The following is a 16834-nucleotide window of genomic DNA, read 5'->3' as shown; positions in this document are numbered from 1 at the left end:
CTAGAATTTTGGGACTCTAGAATTAGAATTTTATGTGGACTTCGGTATTTTATTTTTATGTAGAGTCTTATTAGAGTTTTGGTTTATTAGTGTAAACCCGTTGCTATGTTAATTGAGAAAAGTTTGAATTATTGAGATTACAAAATATTGAGAATTCCTCTTTTCTCTCTCCCTCTGCCTTCTTTTCTCCTCTTCTTCTACTTCTCTTCGTCTGCTCCTCTTCTCCTCTTCTTCCTTTTTCTTCTCCCTTTGTCTTGCATCAATTGGTATCAGAGCAAGCCTTAATCCACCACCACTGTCAGCATCCCTGTTGCACCATCACCAAGGCCGTGGCAATCTCAGAAACCACCCTCCCCATGTCTGCGATCCATGCTCCACCATATGATGCAGGACAAGAGAGAGAAGAGGAGGGAAGAGGAGAATAGAAGGTGACAGAGGGAGATGGCAACTTAATATGTTATATTCTCAAATCTTAATAATCCAAACTATATTTTCAATTAATATAGTAATGGGTTTATATAGACAACCTAAAATCCTAATAAGAGTTTGCATAGAAATAAAATACTGGAGTCCTTATAAAATTCTAGTCCTAGAGTCTAAATAAAATTTCTAATTTTCAAATAAATAAAATTTTCTAATTTTTATATTTGTGCCTAATAGAAGTGCACCTAGATTTCCTATGGTATGGTCCTTTATTGTACTCCTCCGGTAGGAATGAACTCGACTCTGGAGAGTTTGTTTGCAAGTACCACTCAAAAAGCTCGGACTCGAGGTACGAAACTCATCCCCTGTAATCCAAGTAGCATCAGATGGAGAGCAACCTTTCCGTTGGACAAGATAACAATAGAAGCCACTATTAGAAGAAGTAACAATCTCATCATTCAAAACTGTTTCAATCTCATCTCTCTACTGAGAAAAATATAGCATCTTAGAAACTAAAGTACTTGTAGGTTCACTAGATTGCAAAGCGAATCGGCTTAGAGGTGGCTCGGTAAGGTAATAAATCCTCCATATTGAAAATAGGACTAACATTCGTATGATCATATAAATTAAATAAATATGCATTAGATCCAAGTTTTCTAATGATGGTGAATGGTCCAATGGTTTGGGTATACAATTTCTTGAACGAACTTTTATACAAACTTTTGGATGAATGTGATCCATGACATTATCTCCTACATTAAACTCCTTAGCCCTATGATGCACATCAGCAGAAAGTTTATAATTTACATTACTCATTGCAATTTTGCACCTAAATTTATGGTTCAGGATATAGATACCCTTTCTAACATGAATCCAAGGGAGTGGCTTATTTTTAGATCTAGACTCCTAACTTGAGGGATTGGTAGGGATCACGTTGATATTCTTACCCTTATACTTAAACACAAGTGTTCTCCCTACCATGGTTACTTGCATCTGAGTCATCAAGCCATGGGCGTTCTAACAACATATGTCACATTCATAGGTAACATATCCTAGTATGTCTTATCCTCATAATCTTCTATGTTGATGGGCACTAAACATCTCTTAGTGATGGGCAATGTTGTCTTATTAACCTAGGTTATTTTAAATGGCTTGGGGTGTGGTGCTACCTTAAGATTCAATCTAGCTGTAGTAGCTTTAGAGACGACATTCATAGTACTACCCTTATCGATGACCAGCATAACAGATCTCTTATTGCATCTAATGAACATGTGAAAAACACTAGTACACTTCTACTCATCACTATTCACAGTAGTGGAAAAAACATATCTCAATACATTACAATGGTGGTCCACTACTAAATTATTCTCAAACTCTTTCTCATCTTCAGAATATTCCACGGGATCCACTACTCGATTCTCAACCTTTTGTGGATCATTAGACTTTTTCTCTAAAACTAAAGCTCACCGAGGACATGCAGCTATGTGACCTCTGTTATGATAATGGTGACGTTGTACTGAAGAACCACTAGAATGGGGATCACTTACAGAATCATCAGGACGAGTAACAAATTGAGGTTCCCTATTTCTAGCAGTACTAACCCTAGAAGTTGTCTGGGAAACAATCCTAGTCTAGGTAGCATATCTTGACTAGGAAACAGGTCTAGACTGATGAAACTCATTTGAGAAGAGAACTAATGCTGTAGCAATGGCCTTTTGATAGGCCTCCTCCAAAGAATCAAGCATATATAACTCTACCTCCCTCTTTATACCTTTGATAAGCCCATTGATAAACCTCCTAATTGTATGAAATGGATCTTTCTGTCTTGGTCCCAAGCATAAGCTCATCAAATATTTCCATGTACTTGAGCGCTATTGAGGTTTGCTTATAGTTCAGAAGCTGATTGAACAATTGATTCCTATGGTAAGAAGGTAGATATTTTTTGATCAACTTCTGCTTCGTGAATCCCCATTAGGTGATAAGCGATTCATCTAGATGTTGCAGGTTTTGCTACACTGCCAATATTTCTTTGCAGCTTCTACCAACTTCATCTTAGCAAAACAAACTCTCTCTTTATCATTCATATCGTACCATTCAAAGTAATCATCAAGCTTATCGAACCAATATAGGAAGATGTCATGATCTAGTTTATCATCATAAGATCTCACATCTACCTTAACCAACCTAGTAATACTTCTAGTGTCCTCCTGATCATATTTACGGGATGGAGGGGAATGCCTAGTTGACCCTAGCAGGATATCTAGAATGCCGATCAACTGGCTAATGATGGATTCCTCCTGAGCAGTCATGGACTGGATGCATATGGTCCTGTCTACGTTGATTCTTGGAATCTGGTATTTCTCTATAAACTCGTTCTCCTCGTTTACATTCTCATCAGGCCTAGATTCCACATAATAAGGATCCTTAGGGAAGATCTTGCCAGTAGGTCTAGTGGCATAACTCATCCTATTAGTAGCTGTTACTAACTCGGGAGTGGGTAGGATATTCTGGACTAACCAAACTATATGAGGGGGCCCATTAGGTTGCTTAATAGATTCGTCTACCCCTAGACCTCTTAGGGTTTGAGCTACTTGTTGGCTCAATTGCTCCTATTATTGACTCATTGGCTCAAATTTCTGGTCTATAGAGTTCATAAGGGCTTGAGGGTCAAATGGTGGTGTAGAAGTTGAGGGAACGATATTTGTGGTAGTTTGGTCTTATAGTGGATGGTGGTCCCTCTATTCTTGGTCATGATGTGATGCAATCAAGTGTAGGGCAATGAAAGTATGTAGAGATACTCTAAAAATTGCAATAAGTAATTATGAATCTCAAACTACTATGATGCATGCACATAAAACTAGTAAGTTTAATGCAAATGATATGCTAATGTCCCAAAACTAGGCTAGATGCAACAAGCAAGAAGGCTGGATACAAATAGGGGCTAGGTGCAATGAACAAGAATATAGTTTTTTGTTGGGAAAGAAAAAGGATAAAATTGAACTTGAAACTAAAGCAATTTACTAGTTACCCAATCAAAATAAATATCAAGCAAGCTCTCAAAGGAAAAGAAAAAGATCTTACCACTCAAAGAGCACTTTAAACCACTGCTTCACCTTTTAGAGAACTCACTATAGAGGTAGAATTTGCCGAAACAGACGTGAAAAATGAAATCAGCATGTCGAAATTAGCTAGGGGATAGGTTTCTGAAAAATTCTGCAGATGTTGACGTAGCGATGATGTGGCAAGGACTGCTGACACGGAAGGGACTGCTGATGTGGCAGTGATGCTAGCAGGTGATGTGACATGATGTGGCACTAGAATGCTAATTGGATTTGTTAACATAATTGGATCGGGGTTCGGATTGGATCAGGATGTGAACCCGAGTTTGTGGTGCTTCTTCTGGGTCTAGGTTGGATTTGGCTTAGAGTCGGATACACGGAGGTCTCTTTTCCTCTTGAGGCTTCGATCCAAAGCCCTAGACCCTAGGTGATGCTCCTCAGCCATGTGACAATGGAATCAAAGAGTGTGAGGATGGCGGTGTGGGACCTCTCGAAGGCATTTAGCAAGGGAGGTCGAGGTCAATGGAAAGGATGGTGACAAGCAGAGGTGATGGTGGAGGCAAGGATGCAGAGCTCATGAGGATGAGGAGCTCTGGGCATTTTGGAGGTTGACGAGGATGATGGGGTATGTCGGAGGTTGATGGGTTGGTGTTAGACTTCGTGAAGAGGAGGAAGTTGATGTGGAGTGGTGGAGATCGGCGGAGGGAGATGAAGATCAGCAGCTAGCAGGCTTGGTTTGCTATAGCCGGTCTGGTGAGAACCCACAATAGCATGGTGAGAGGGCGATGAGGAGATAGAAGGGGAAATAGGGAAGGCCATCTCCACCCTAGCGGTGAGAGATGACGTCGAGGGCGAGGGCGAGGGCTTTAGCGTAGTAATTGGTGGAGGTAGGGGTTCCGACAGAGAAACCGATTCCGACGGATGAGACTGTGGATTTGACCTTTAGGTCAACATCAGACTCTGGTACAATTATTAGCGAACAAGAGAACTCCGGTGAAGGGTGGCGGGCTGCCGATGGTCGAGATGGAGATGAGAAAGGCGAGAGATTAGGGAAAAACAAGGGATCGGGTTCTCTTTTTTCTTTTCTTTGTTCTCTTTTTTTTTCTTATCTTTTTTTCTCTTTTTTTCCTTTTGCCAATGTAGTGTGGTGGGGCATGGACTATGAATCTCGAGATGGTGCTATAGGTGTACAGGTGCTATTCTCGAAGTGACATTGATGGAGCAGCGAAGATGTTAAGATAATGGTGGTGGATTGAGGTTTGCTCTTATACCAAATTAACATACTGTTGCCCAAGGTGACAAGCCAAGAGGGGGGGGGGTGAATTGGTTTCTCTTAATTTTTACTATATTACTTATGTCAATTGATGAGTTAGTGGAATTTAACAAAGCACAATACAAACACACAAGAAGTATAGTGGTTCGGTGCTCTCCTAAGCACCTACGTTCACTCCCCAAGCGACCCCTTGGGAATTCACTATAATCCCGCGGATTACAGTTGGATTGTTTTCCGGGCTCACAATCCAAAAATCTTTACACTTTGGTTTTCTGGGTTCACCAAAAACCTATGTTGGTTTTACGGGCTCACCAACGAACCTATGTTGGTTTTCCGGGATCACCAACGAACCTTTACAATTGGTTTTACGGGTTCACCAATCAACCTACACCGTTGGTTTTGCGGGCTTACCAACAAATCTTTACAAGGTGATTAATAAAAGAAGTAAGAAGATTTAAGCTCCTAGATGAGCAAATATAACAATATAATCTACAAAGAAGAGTTTAGAGAATAGTTATCGCTTGATGAGACTTCTCTCTTCTTTGTCAAGGATGCTTCACTCTTCAAGGGTGGATGGAGCTCTTAATGACTCTTGGAATCTGCTCAACCACTTTCTTTTTACTCTTGAATGAAGCACTTGGATGAAGAAGATTAGGGCACTTGTCTTTCTTGTGTACTCTTTGATATTTTGCAAAAGGATATTTTCTCTGATGAATAGTACCACTTTAAATAGTTTCCTTCATCCATTGAACAAGCCCCAATGGTTAGAATTCAAAAACTAGCCGTTACTCACTGTTGGAAGGACAAAAAGTACTTCTGCAGAACTAGCCGTTATGCTTCTGTCCGTGCTTGGGTCGACTCAACTTTTACTGGGGTCGATCCAACTTTCACTTGGGTCGACTCAACCTTTCCTTGGGTCGACCCTCTCAGAACCACAGAACCTTGCAATTCAGCCTTCACTTGGGTCGACTCAACATCTTTTTGGGTCGACTCAAGGTTCAGTTGGGTCGACTCAACTTCCACTTGGGTCGACCCTCTCAGGGTTTCCAGAGAACCTATTTTGAATGTCATTGCCTTTGGGTTGACCCTCTCAGTGTTTGGGTCGACTCAAGTTTGGGTCGACTCAACTTCCTCTTGGGTCGACCCTCTCAGTGTTTTCAGAGAACTGCTTTCTTGAGGCTTGAGAGGCTTGAGGTTTGGGTCGACTCATGCTTTCCTTGGGTTGACCCAACTACTGTTCATCCGTGCCATTTTTGCAGAAGTGTGCCAGATGCTTTCTTGATGTGCCGGGGTCGACCCAATCAACCTTGGGGTCGACTCAATCCACACTTTGCTGCAACTCAAGGTTAGATTCATCCATATAAACAATGAAATGCATCTTTATCTTATTATACGAATATACTGAGAGTAACAGACTCATAAATGAAGTATCGAATTAACTTGTAACATACTCTTGATTATTGTATTAATCATCAAAATACCACTATCATCCTCACATACGATAAAGGGCTCTGATACCAAATTGATGTAGGAAAGGAGAGGAGGGATTAGATGAGAATGTGGAGGGAAAGGGCAACTCGATATTCTATATTCTTAAATCTCAATAATCGAAATCAAGGTCCGCCGAACCGATACTAGGATCCGTACCGGTTAGCGGCCGGTACAGATCGGTATTGGTTTGGAACTGGCATGCCCATTTTTTTGAGTTTTCAAGAATTTATAATTGGTAATCACTGTTTTTTAAATTTTTTCAATGATTTTAAGTCTAATTTGATTTTTTCTGATGCTTTCTTTATGTTTTTTTAATGTTTCTATGATTCCGGTTTAACCTAAATGATGCATCTTATTGTTTTAAAATAATATAAATCATAAAATGATTAGTGAGATGTTGCATGCTACAAGGAACATTATAAAATATCCTCAAATCAAGTAGTATTGTAAAAATTATAAAATAATATAATCAATTATATCCATTTAAAGTACAACATACGTACCGATATCTAAAATCGGATTGAGGGGCGATGCCTTTCATAGCTATTCGGATCATCAGCATAGTCAGGAGACATATCTGTCCATCTCTCTATTCAAGCGGTATTGTAGTCTTGTATGTTCATCCCATAAGATCTTTATGTCATCGTGTAGATCGTTTATAGATCTACAATATATAATAAAATCAGCTCAAATCAAAAATTTGGCATGATCTCTTCTTATTTTGTAATTTTCGAGCTATTTTTTCATGCCTTCTAAAAAAGTAAGGAAATGAGATAGGAGAAAGAAAACACACCTTATTTAGGCTTGAATCTTTTTTTTGAATTTCTGAATTAGCAAGATTTTTGAGTGGTTGGAAAGGAAAAGCGGCGAAAACCTCTCTGCCGCTTTCAATTGTTGTTGGAAAGGCCTTCTTGGGCCTTTTCAATATCAAATAATGCCTCACGCAAGTCATTATTGGAAACCCGGTTTGGAACCGGGTTGACTAAGTGTGAATTGGCCGGTTTGCGTTGAGTTTGAACGGTTTTGGCTGGTTCCGGCCGGTTCGCACCCTTTTCGGCCGGTTCTAGTCAGTTCGGGACTGGCTCCGGCCGGTTCGGTACCGGTTCTAGTCGGATCAGGGCCGAAACTGAAAATAATAAGGGAACCGATCTGGTTTCGCACCGAGTCGGCTCGACACTGTCTGAATCGAACGGTTTGGCCCGGTTCGGTAAACTATGATCCAAACTACATTCTCAATTATCACATTAATGTGGTTATATAGATAACCTAAAATTCTAATAAAAGCCTGTATAGAAGTGAAATGCTGGAGTCTGCATAAAATTCTAGTCCTAGAGTCCATATAAAAGTAAAATTTTTTAATTTTGAAATAAAATAAGTTTTTCTAATTTTTATATTTGTGTCTAATAGAAGCGCACCTGGATTTCTTATTGGAAGGTCCTTCGTCACCACACCAACACCAACAAAACAAAAAAAGGAGGAAAAAAACCATTCCTATTTGCGGCCGTCCCTCCCATTTCTTCATTCCTATTTGCTGTTGGCCATCGATGGCCCACCACCCCCTTCGCCAGAACCCTCTTGCTCCATCACAACCGCACCAATCTTTGTAGCCTCTAGCTATGGTTACCTTGCAAATCCCTTCTCCTGCTTAGACTCCCTCTACAATCTCTCCTTTTCCTCTGCCTTATCGCCGCCTAGATCAAGGCCTTGAACCAACCTCAATCTTGTTATTGCATTGACGAGCAGATTTGTCTCGATGCCACCCTCCCACAACTTGCCATCTTGGCCTTCCACCTTTCCCTCTCGTCGCTCTCCCTCGCCGGTGATTTGCAAGCCATTTGGTCCCTCTCGCAGCTAACATGGGAGGTGGCAATCCAGCACCTTGTTCGGACCCTCTCACATGTTTTGCTCTCTGGCCTCTCTAGCCTCTGTTGCTACTCTCACTCTGCCAGCCTTGTACTGTGCTTGCCTCCTTCGTCTAGGGTTAGCACGAGGCCTTGTGAGGAAGAAAGCCCCTTGTGGATCTAGGTTCAAATCCAGATCCAACCGGATCCACGGTTTTAGATCCAACTGAACCTTCTTAGAGCCCAGACTTGTTTGCCTTTAATTTGATCCAGCCCCGGTTTCTTGGTCAGATCCCGATCTAGTCAACACCACATCATCATCATTTGCCACATCAATAGCCGGTCAGTAGTGCCATATCAGCATCCAGTCAACGCCTTTTTCCAAGTTGGCAGCGACACGCCATTTGTCAATGTCAGCTTCCACGTTTGCATCATGCTAGCAATGTCTGCCACATGAACACCCAAAGCTTGTCCCTAGCTAATTTTGATGTGCTAATTCATTTTTGACATCCGGTTCCGCTGATTCTGCCTCTACAATGAGTTTTTCTTCCCTAAAATGTGTAGTGGTTTAGAATACTCTTTATAAGGTAAAATTCTTTTCTGAGGTAAGATTTTTTTTTTCTTTGAAAGTTTGATTGATATTTATTTGATTGGGTGATTAGTAAATTGCTTTAGTTCCAAGTTAATCTTATCTCTTTGCTTCCGCCACAAAAAAAAGACAATATTCTGGTCTGTTGCACCTTACCTTTATTTGCATCTAGCTTTCTTATTTGCTTCACCTAGCCTCATTTGTTGCATTAAGTGGACTTTGGCATATCATTTGCATTGAACATACTAGTCTTGCGTGTGTGCGTCGTAGTTGTTTAGGATTTATAATTGCTTATTGCAATTTTAAGTCTATCTTTGCATCACACCATACCCAAAAACAAAGAGTGACGACCTCTCCATCATGAATCAAACTGTCTCAAATGTCATTCCCTCCACTTCTGCACCACAATTTGACCCTCAAATCTTTATGAACTTCATAGATTAGAAATTTGAGTGAATGAGTCAGCAATTTGAGTAATTAAGTCAGAGGGTAGCTAAAGCCCTGAGAGTTTTAGCCTTTAGAGTAAGAGTTTGATTATCCACAAGAGGTTGAGGATCAGAAAACTTTCTGGGGTGAGAATTTGAGGATGATTTAGAGATAAATGACCATCATTGCAATATAGTGATGTATATTTTGTCCACCGCTATGAATAGTGATGAGTGGAAGTATACTAATATTTTTCATAGATGGGGTAGTACAATGAATATTGTCTCCAAGGCTACTATAGTTAGACTGGATCTTAAGATAGAGCCATATCCCAGCCTTTGAAGTTAGCTTGCGTCAATAAGACAACCTTTCCTGTGACTGAGAGATGTTTATTAAAATGGAAGATTATAAAGATGAGGTGTATTGTGATCTGTTACCTATGGATGTGGTATGTATTTTATCAGGATGCCTATGGATGTGACCCACCATGGTAGGGAGAACACTTATGTGTTTAATTATAAGAACAAGAATACTATTTCGACCCATACCAAGCGTGATCTGTTACCTATGGATGTGGCATATATTTTATCAGGGTGCCCATGGATGTGACCCACCATGGTAGGGAGAACACATGTTTAAGTATAAGAACAAGAATACTATTTCGACCCATACCATGCGTGATCTGTTACCTATGGATGTAGCATATATTTTATCAGGGTGCCCATGGATGTGACCCACCATGGTAGGGAGAACACTTATGTGTTTAAGCATAAGAACAAGAATACTATCTCGACCCATACTTAGCCTGAAGTAAAGATTCTAGATCTAAGAATAAGCCACTTTCCTTGGGGTTTTGTTAGAGAAGGTATCTATATTCTGAACCATAAAGTTAGATGCAAAATTACTATGAGTCATGCGGATTATAAAAACTTGCTGCTGATGTGCATCGTAGGGTTAAGAAGTTTAATGTAGAAGAGATGTTATGGTTTGTATTCATCCAGAACATTTGCCTAAAAATTCCATGCAGGTTCTACAATTCCTAAAGCTCTGCATTTTTCTCAACAAAGAGATGAAATTGAGACAATTTTAGATGACGAGATTGTTACTTCTTTTGATGATGACTTCTATCATTATTTTGTTCAATAGAAAGGCTGCCTTTCATCTGATGCTTTTTGGATTACAGAGGATGAGTTTCGCACCTTTTTGCGTTTCTCAAGTATTATTTGTAGTCAAACTCTCTGGAGTTGAGTTTTTTCTAATTGGGAGAGTATGACGAAGGACTGTCTATTAATAAGAGATCTAGATGCATATGTGTTAATTGCAAATATAGAGATTAGAAAATTTTATCTGATTTAAAAATTAGAGAATTTTATTTTTATTTGGAACTAGAGTTATGTGGATTCTAGAATTAGTATTTTATATGGGCTCTCGTATTTTATTTTTAACCAGACTCTTATTTGGGTTTTGGGTTATCTAAATAAATCTATTGCTATGTTAACGGAGAATAGCTTGAATTATTGAGATTACAGAATATTGAGAATTCTTTCATTCTAGAATATTGAGAATTCCACCATTTTCTCTTCATCTGCCTTTTTTTTCTCTTCTTCTCCACCTATTCTCTTCTCCTTCTCCTCCTCCTCTTCCCTTTTCATCTTCTTCTCTCTCTTTCTTCTTCTATCTTGCGCCATGGTGATAAGAGATGGCTAGTTCAGAATGGAAAGGAACAACCAGGAATTGCATATGCATTTAGACAGAAAAGAAGGATAGACTATTTTATAACATAGAGATAGAAAATAACTCGATTCATGATGATGCATTGGATAAGTCCAGGAGATAGTATCTATGACTTAGGCATCGGCCTTCGCTTCTCTCTCTAACATGATACATTTAGGTAAATAATGAAAAGTTCCAAGTGGTGGACATTGTGTAGATGGATACCATATGCTAAAACTTTTGAACCCCCTATTTTGTTGGTGTTAGCAACTATACACCAGTACAAAGTGGACAGTGGAAAATCACATGCCTTGGAAAATAGGTTCAGAATGGGAAGGTATGACCAAGAATGCAGGTGTAAGCCAAACTGAAGTTTATAAATGGTGGAAGTGTGTATACTATTTAGAAATGAGTCTTTAGTCATACTTGAAGGTCAATATATCCATAGATTCCTATTCTACCTATATAAACCTATAATAAAATAGGAGAGGAAGATGAAATGGTATTCAACACAACTATAATTAAGTGATGAAGAGATGATGCACTTTACTTTTTGTCATCATTGAATTCAATCAGAAGATTAGAGCAGTTGGTATAAGAGTGGAATAATAGGCAGTGATCTAGCATGATTTTCTAATGATTACTCAATACAGTGATTGTCTTGGATAGATAGGTGAATTTTCTCTAGTCAACCTCAGAGAAAGAATTGAAGAATCAATCTGAATGAAAACTTTGTGATAACACTCACAAGTTTTGCTACAAGCGACACAACTTAAATAAGCAAGCAATAAATTAATGAATTCGGTTGCCAGATACGTGGAACAACTTTTGTTGCTTATAGTTTTTGTTTTTATGGAAATTTTGAACATTTTAACAAGCATTACATGGGCAAACTTAAGAATTCATTCTCTGAAAACTGGTTCTAGTTAATGCAAAGGGGCATTGTGAATGCATATGCATCCTCATAAACACGTAAGTTTATGTTTGCACATGGCAACATGTGCATATGTGCTTGTGCTTTTCTCCATTATGCATCTTTTGAGATGTTATATTTGTGAATTGTGGAAATAACAATACAAACCAAGGTTCACCAAACCAGTTTTGAGAGTCATACCAGTTAGCGATTGATTTAGTGTGGTACTAGTACATAATGTGCTGACTCGAGGTTTATCGGAACTGGGGGAGAGGGAGGAGAGGGGAGGGAGAAGGCAAGGATGGGAGAGGGGGTGAAGCCTCCAAGGTTGTTGTTGTCTTTTGGAGAGAGACTAAGAGAGGGAGGGGGGTTGAAGTTGCTAGGGTCATCGTTGTTTTCTATAGGGAGAGAGACTAAGAGAGAGAGGGGAAGCCACTGGGGTCATCATCTTCAGGGGAGAGAGGCTGAGACAGAGGGCAAAGCTCGCACCTTGACCATCCTTGGAGGTGATGGTGGTGGCGAGAGGAGGGGGTGTTGAATCCCTAGCCCAAGCCAAATGCGAGAGAGAGCGGGAGGCAAGGCGACTTAGGGCTGGGTCTGGAGGAGGTGTTATAAAGGCAGTGAACCACTCTGAAAAAAGCAGGATTGGGCGGTTTTTCTTGGTTCAAATCGGTTCAGGCTGGTTTGAGGCTTCATCGGAACCAAACCTGTCTTGACTTTGTTTTTGCTTGGAACGGGTTGGTACATGCCAAACCATGCAATTCGGGTTGAGACAACGAACGTTGATACAAACTAATAAACTATCCTGAAAAACATTGTGGTTATGCTGGACAACAATTCAAATTGTAGGGTTTCTATAAGCATGACACACACTGCTTTTATAGATATTTTCTTTTATTGATGTGATTTATGCATATTTTGTTCTAGAAAGTTGAAATTGTGCTGTTCCTTAGTAGCTTTGTTATTGCAGTTTGATGATATGAGGCCATTTACTGAAAATTCTTATTTGATGTTTTGGAAAGTCTATTTTAAATTTGGTCCTTATTGTACTAGGAGCCTATGAAGGATCTGATTAAGCCTATCATAGTAGGAAATTACTCTATTTAGGAGTTTATCATTTTTTTTTGTCGCTAAATCATTTAATTCTAAATGCCTTATGAGCCAAAGACCATTATATTAATTGCTTGAGTTTTTCTCTTGCTTTGGGGGGTATGATCCCCTCGAAGTGTGCAGCTTTTGCTTTTGATATAGCGGGACCATATAATTTGAATTCATAGCATGCTGTATTGCAATGTCAGTTTTTAGTGCAGTCATGGATAACTCAGACCAGGCCAGCATGGTCATTTAGTTTCTTAAAAAAAGCAAACAAAAGAAAAGAGAGAACTAGAGATCTTTTCATTGGGTTCTGCTCATGGATCTCAAATTTTCAAGAATATCTTCTAGGATATGCTTTGCTCCTTTGAGCTTCTGAGAGATCTTATTTTGGTTTGCCTCAAGGCTGCACTGTTTTTCTTTACTTCTATGATTAATCTTGCAAGATACAAGGAGTATAGCATCTACTTGTCAAGTTTACTGTGCTTGTTTGTGATCTGATAACTATTACAAAGTGTTCCCTTTCATTTCTAAGCTCATTTCAGAGAAGTGATTGTTACCGAGCAAGTTCTGTGCTATTTCTGTTACTCTGCATTAATTCAGTTTCTAGAAAAGGATTTAAATCATTGATTAGAAACCATCATTTTTTGGGCTGTTTTCTTCTGTAACTCATCAAATTATTTTTTACTTGTTTTGTACCCTTGCCAGCCTTTCTGGAGAGTATGGAGTGCTGCTGGAAGTGATGGGCGTGGAGTTATAGGTACCACTTTTTCTAATTTCAAATTTGTTGTTTCATCTCCCTGTAATATGATTTCTTGAGAAGTACATTCCATTACAGGTGTATTGGAGGCCAATTTTGTTGAGCCAGCTCATGATAAGCAAGACTTTGAACGGACAACTATTCTTTCAAGACTAGAAACACGACTAGTTCAGATGCAGAAAACATATTGGTTTGTTCTTATCATCGATGGATCTCCAGCTTGAGGATGAAATAGCAACCAATTATTTTGTTCTTTCATCGAAATCGTCTGTTGTTGCATTCAGGTCAACAAATTGTCATAGAATTGGCTATGCTCCAAGGCGTACTAAAAAACAAACTGACTGTGAAGACAGAGGTAGCGAAAGCATTTCACATTTATTAGAAATGAGAACAGTTCATGCAATGACTTCATGTTGGTTTCTTGCAATATGGATAAATGACTTTTAGTATCCTGAGGATGCATTCGGCATTCTTACCATATCTGGATAAAATCTTTTACTTTTGTCGAGTATATACTTTATCTGCTAGTTATTTTCCTAAAATAGTCACTTTTTGACAGAGAGCTCACCTGAAGCCCCTTCTCATTCAATATCCCAGCATTCCAAGAAGTATGCTTCTCCAAATGGTGTATCTCACAGAAGCAAACCACAAAATTCAATCAAGATTCAATCTACGGGCAAGTCTTTTTCAGGATCAAATGTCAAGGCAGGGAATGCCAGAAACTCACCCACTGGTTCGGGTAAATTGGGCATTGCACGTTCTTTGTTTTTAAGAGAGCGTAATGTAAAAAGTGCCGAGAAAGTTGAAAAAGATATAAGGTCTCCACTTTCAAAGGCAAATGGAACACGACACATAAGCGATGATAGTGACCTGGAGATTGAATGCGTCCCTTCAAAGAAAACTGTAAATGATTCTGGTGGTCCAAAATGTTCAACAAATAATTTAACTAAAGGAAATCATGCTGCAAATGAAGATGGGGGGATCAACCAAATTACTACCAGATCACATTCAAAGGTAAATAGATTTAATTCAGTTGGATATATCTTGGATCATTCACAAGCTGATATTCATTTTATTTTTAGATAAATTAATATCTAGGTAAATTCAGTGCTTGGAATTATTTTTCAGCTCGCAACAAACTTCATGTTATACTTATATGATGGGCAGGCATCCACTGTCTTATGTAATGGAAGTGGACAAGATCTTGAAGAGTCAGAGCTTAGTATCAAACAGTTGAAGGATGAAAACAAAGAGTTGAACAACAGGTCTGCTAACACATGATGACACAGTTAGCATGAAATAGGAAATATTGATGCATATGTAATTTTGGTATTCATTTTGTAGGCTCAAAAGGATGGAGGAATCAATGTTACAAGAACTGCAATATGAGAGGGATAGGAATAAATCATTGAATGAGCAAGTGAGTATAATGATACATTGTTTCATTTCTAGGAAACAACTATATGTTCTTCTTGCAAAAGGTTTCAGTACTTCAGTTGTATCGTGTGCAATATCCCATAGATGTGTATCTAGAGAAAACACTTAGGTTGAACGCCAGTATTGTAGCTGCAAATTAAACTAAATGATTGCATCACTTATTATAATAACATAAATCCATTATAATAACCCCTTCATTTCAATTGCATCACCTAACAAGATTAGTAAACAAGTTTTTTCAGCTGATGGGAGGCAGGAGCCTTAGTGCCTCGCTGATGAGCAGTCAAAAATGACCTTCCATTGATTTTGCTTTAAATGTTGGATTTGGATATTGGCATTTATTTTCCTAATGATTATGCTTTGTGAATTTACCAGCTTGAAGCAGCACACCAGAAATTGGAGGCGGCAAACAAAGAGCAAGAGGCTCTGATTGAAATATTTTCAGAAGAAAGAGGTCGGCGAGACAAAGAGGAGGAAAATTTGCGGAAGAAGTTAAAGGTGAGAACTGAGAAGGGCTTGGTCTGAACTTCAACCCCGCTCTTATTACTCAAATGTTCCATTTTGTTGCATGAGGGTGCTCCGAACAAATTTTGTTCTATTCTCACTATTGCAATATTGCACTGTGAAACACTCAACAAGCCTTAATAGATTTTGATATTATAATTGCCTTCTCTGTTGAAGGATGCTTCTTTAACCATACAAGAGTTGATAGAGAAGTTGGGTACTAGCCGGAAGTAAGCACAAGACATAGGACGTTGGTAAAGGCGAAGATGATTGTATGCCTTCAAAGACACCAATATCTTTATTTGGTGTCAGCAAATGGATATGTCATGAAGCACCTGCACATGATGTTGGAGGGATCACATTTTGGTCGTAGAGATGGCACCAGTAACTGACTGCAGCAATGGTGGATACTTTTGACATTTCTTATAGTCAACTCTATGGTGTTGGCTTGCCTTGTATTGAGAAATTACAATCACATTGTAGCAAGGGAATTTTCTGATGCAACTTTATCTGCTTGTTATTTACCTTTATTTGTATAGCTTATGCTATCAATAGTAACTAGTTGTAACAATTTTAAATGTTAGGCTGTATAGAAAAAATTAAATTCATCTTTTCCTCTCTCGGACTCTTAGTGCTTGTAATTTAAGCAGGAGGCAGTGATTCCTTCACTCAAAACAGACCTTGCTTTTCAGTTTTCATATTTTTATATTTTAGCATTTGGCGCGATACTGGATTGTTATTGGTAGGTTTGGCTGCTTTGGTGATAGCCTATACAAGTATTGATTCAGAGGAATGAATGAAGAATTATTCTTTTCAAATCCTTAGAGGTGTCCTAAAAAGAAAATAAGTTTTACCGTTCTACGAGGGGCTCTAACATCACCGTACCAAAACTGCCCTTTCCCATAGGACAATCTCTCTGGTGTCCATCCCAAAGAAAATCTACAGGAGTGGCTTTCAGTTTTGCGGTCTTCTGTAGCGTACATCTGGATGTGAAACCCAAGAGCCATATAGGATGTAATTTTTGTTACTAAAGTTGGGTCGACCTAAGCACGGGCAGAAGCATAACGGCTAGTTCTGTAGAAGTACTTTTTGACTTCTCAACAGTGAGTAATGGCTAGTTTTTGAATTCTAACCATTGGGGCTTGTCCAATGGATGAAGGAAACTATTTAAAGTGGCACTATTCATCAGAGAGAACATCCTTTTGCAAAATATCAAAGAGTACACAAGAAAGACAAGTGTCCTAATTTTCTTCATCCAAGTGCTTCATTCAAGAGTAAAAAGAAAGTGGTTGAGCAGATTCCAAGAGTCATTA

The 16834-nt window shown here is 39.0% G+C and overlaps 1 protein-coding gene across 2 annotated transcripts in view; it reads left to right on the top strand.

Annotated features, from left to right (window-relative positions):
- LOC103696821 (protein MICRORCHIDIA 7-like) overlaps positions 1-16139 on the top strand; it is a 53724-nt gene extending 37585 nt beyond the window's left edge. Inside the window, exons 13-20 of one of the 2 annotated variants that reach the window (XM_039117593.1) lie at positions 13529-13580; positions 13659-13770; positions 13865-13935; positions 14140-14594; positions 14709-14845; positions 14925-15000; positions 15393-15515; positions 15699-16139. In XM_039117593.1, coding sequence (XP_038973521.1) covers positions 13529-13580; positions 13659-13770; positions 13865-13935; positions 14140-14594; positions 14709-14845; positions 14925-15000; positions 15393-15515; positions 15699-15755 — 1083 coding nt within the window. In that variant the 3' untranslated portion in view covers positions 15756-16139. The remainder of the gene's footprint in view (positions 1-13528; positions 13581-13658; positions 13771-13864; positions 13936-14139; positions 14595-14708; positions 14846-14924; positions 15001-15392; positions 15516-15698) is intronic. The other variant, XM_039117594.1, reaches the window with a different exon arrangement.
- Positions 16140-16834: the final 695 nt, after the last annotated feature.

Source organism: Phoenix dactylifera, unplaced genomic scaffold, assembly GCF_009389715.1.
Source record: "Phoenix dactylifera cultivar Barhee BC4 unplaced genomic scaffold, palm_55x_up_171113_PBpolish2nd_filt_p 000245F, whole genome shotgun sequence".
NCBI lineage: Eukaryota > Viridiplantae > Streptophyta > Magnoliopsida > Arecales > Arecaceae > Phoenix > Phoenix dactylifera.
Note: the sequence above shows the minus strand (reverse complement) of the source record. Positions and strands in the feature narration are given on the sequence as shown.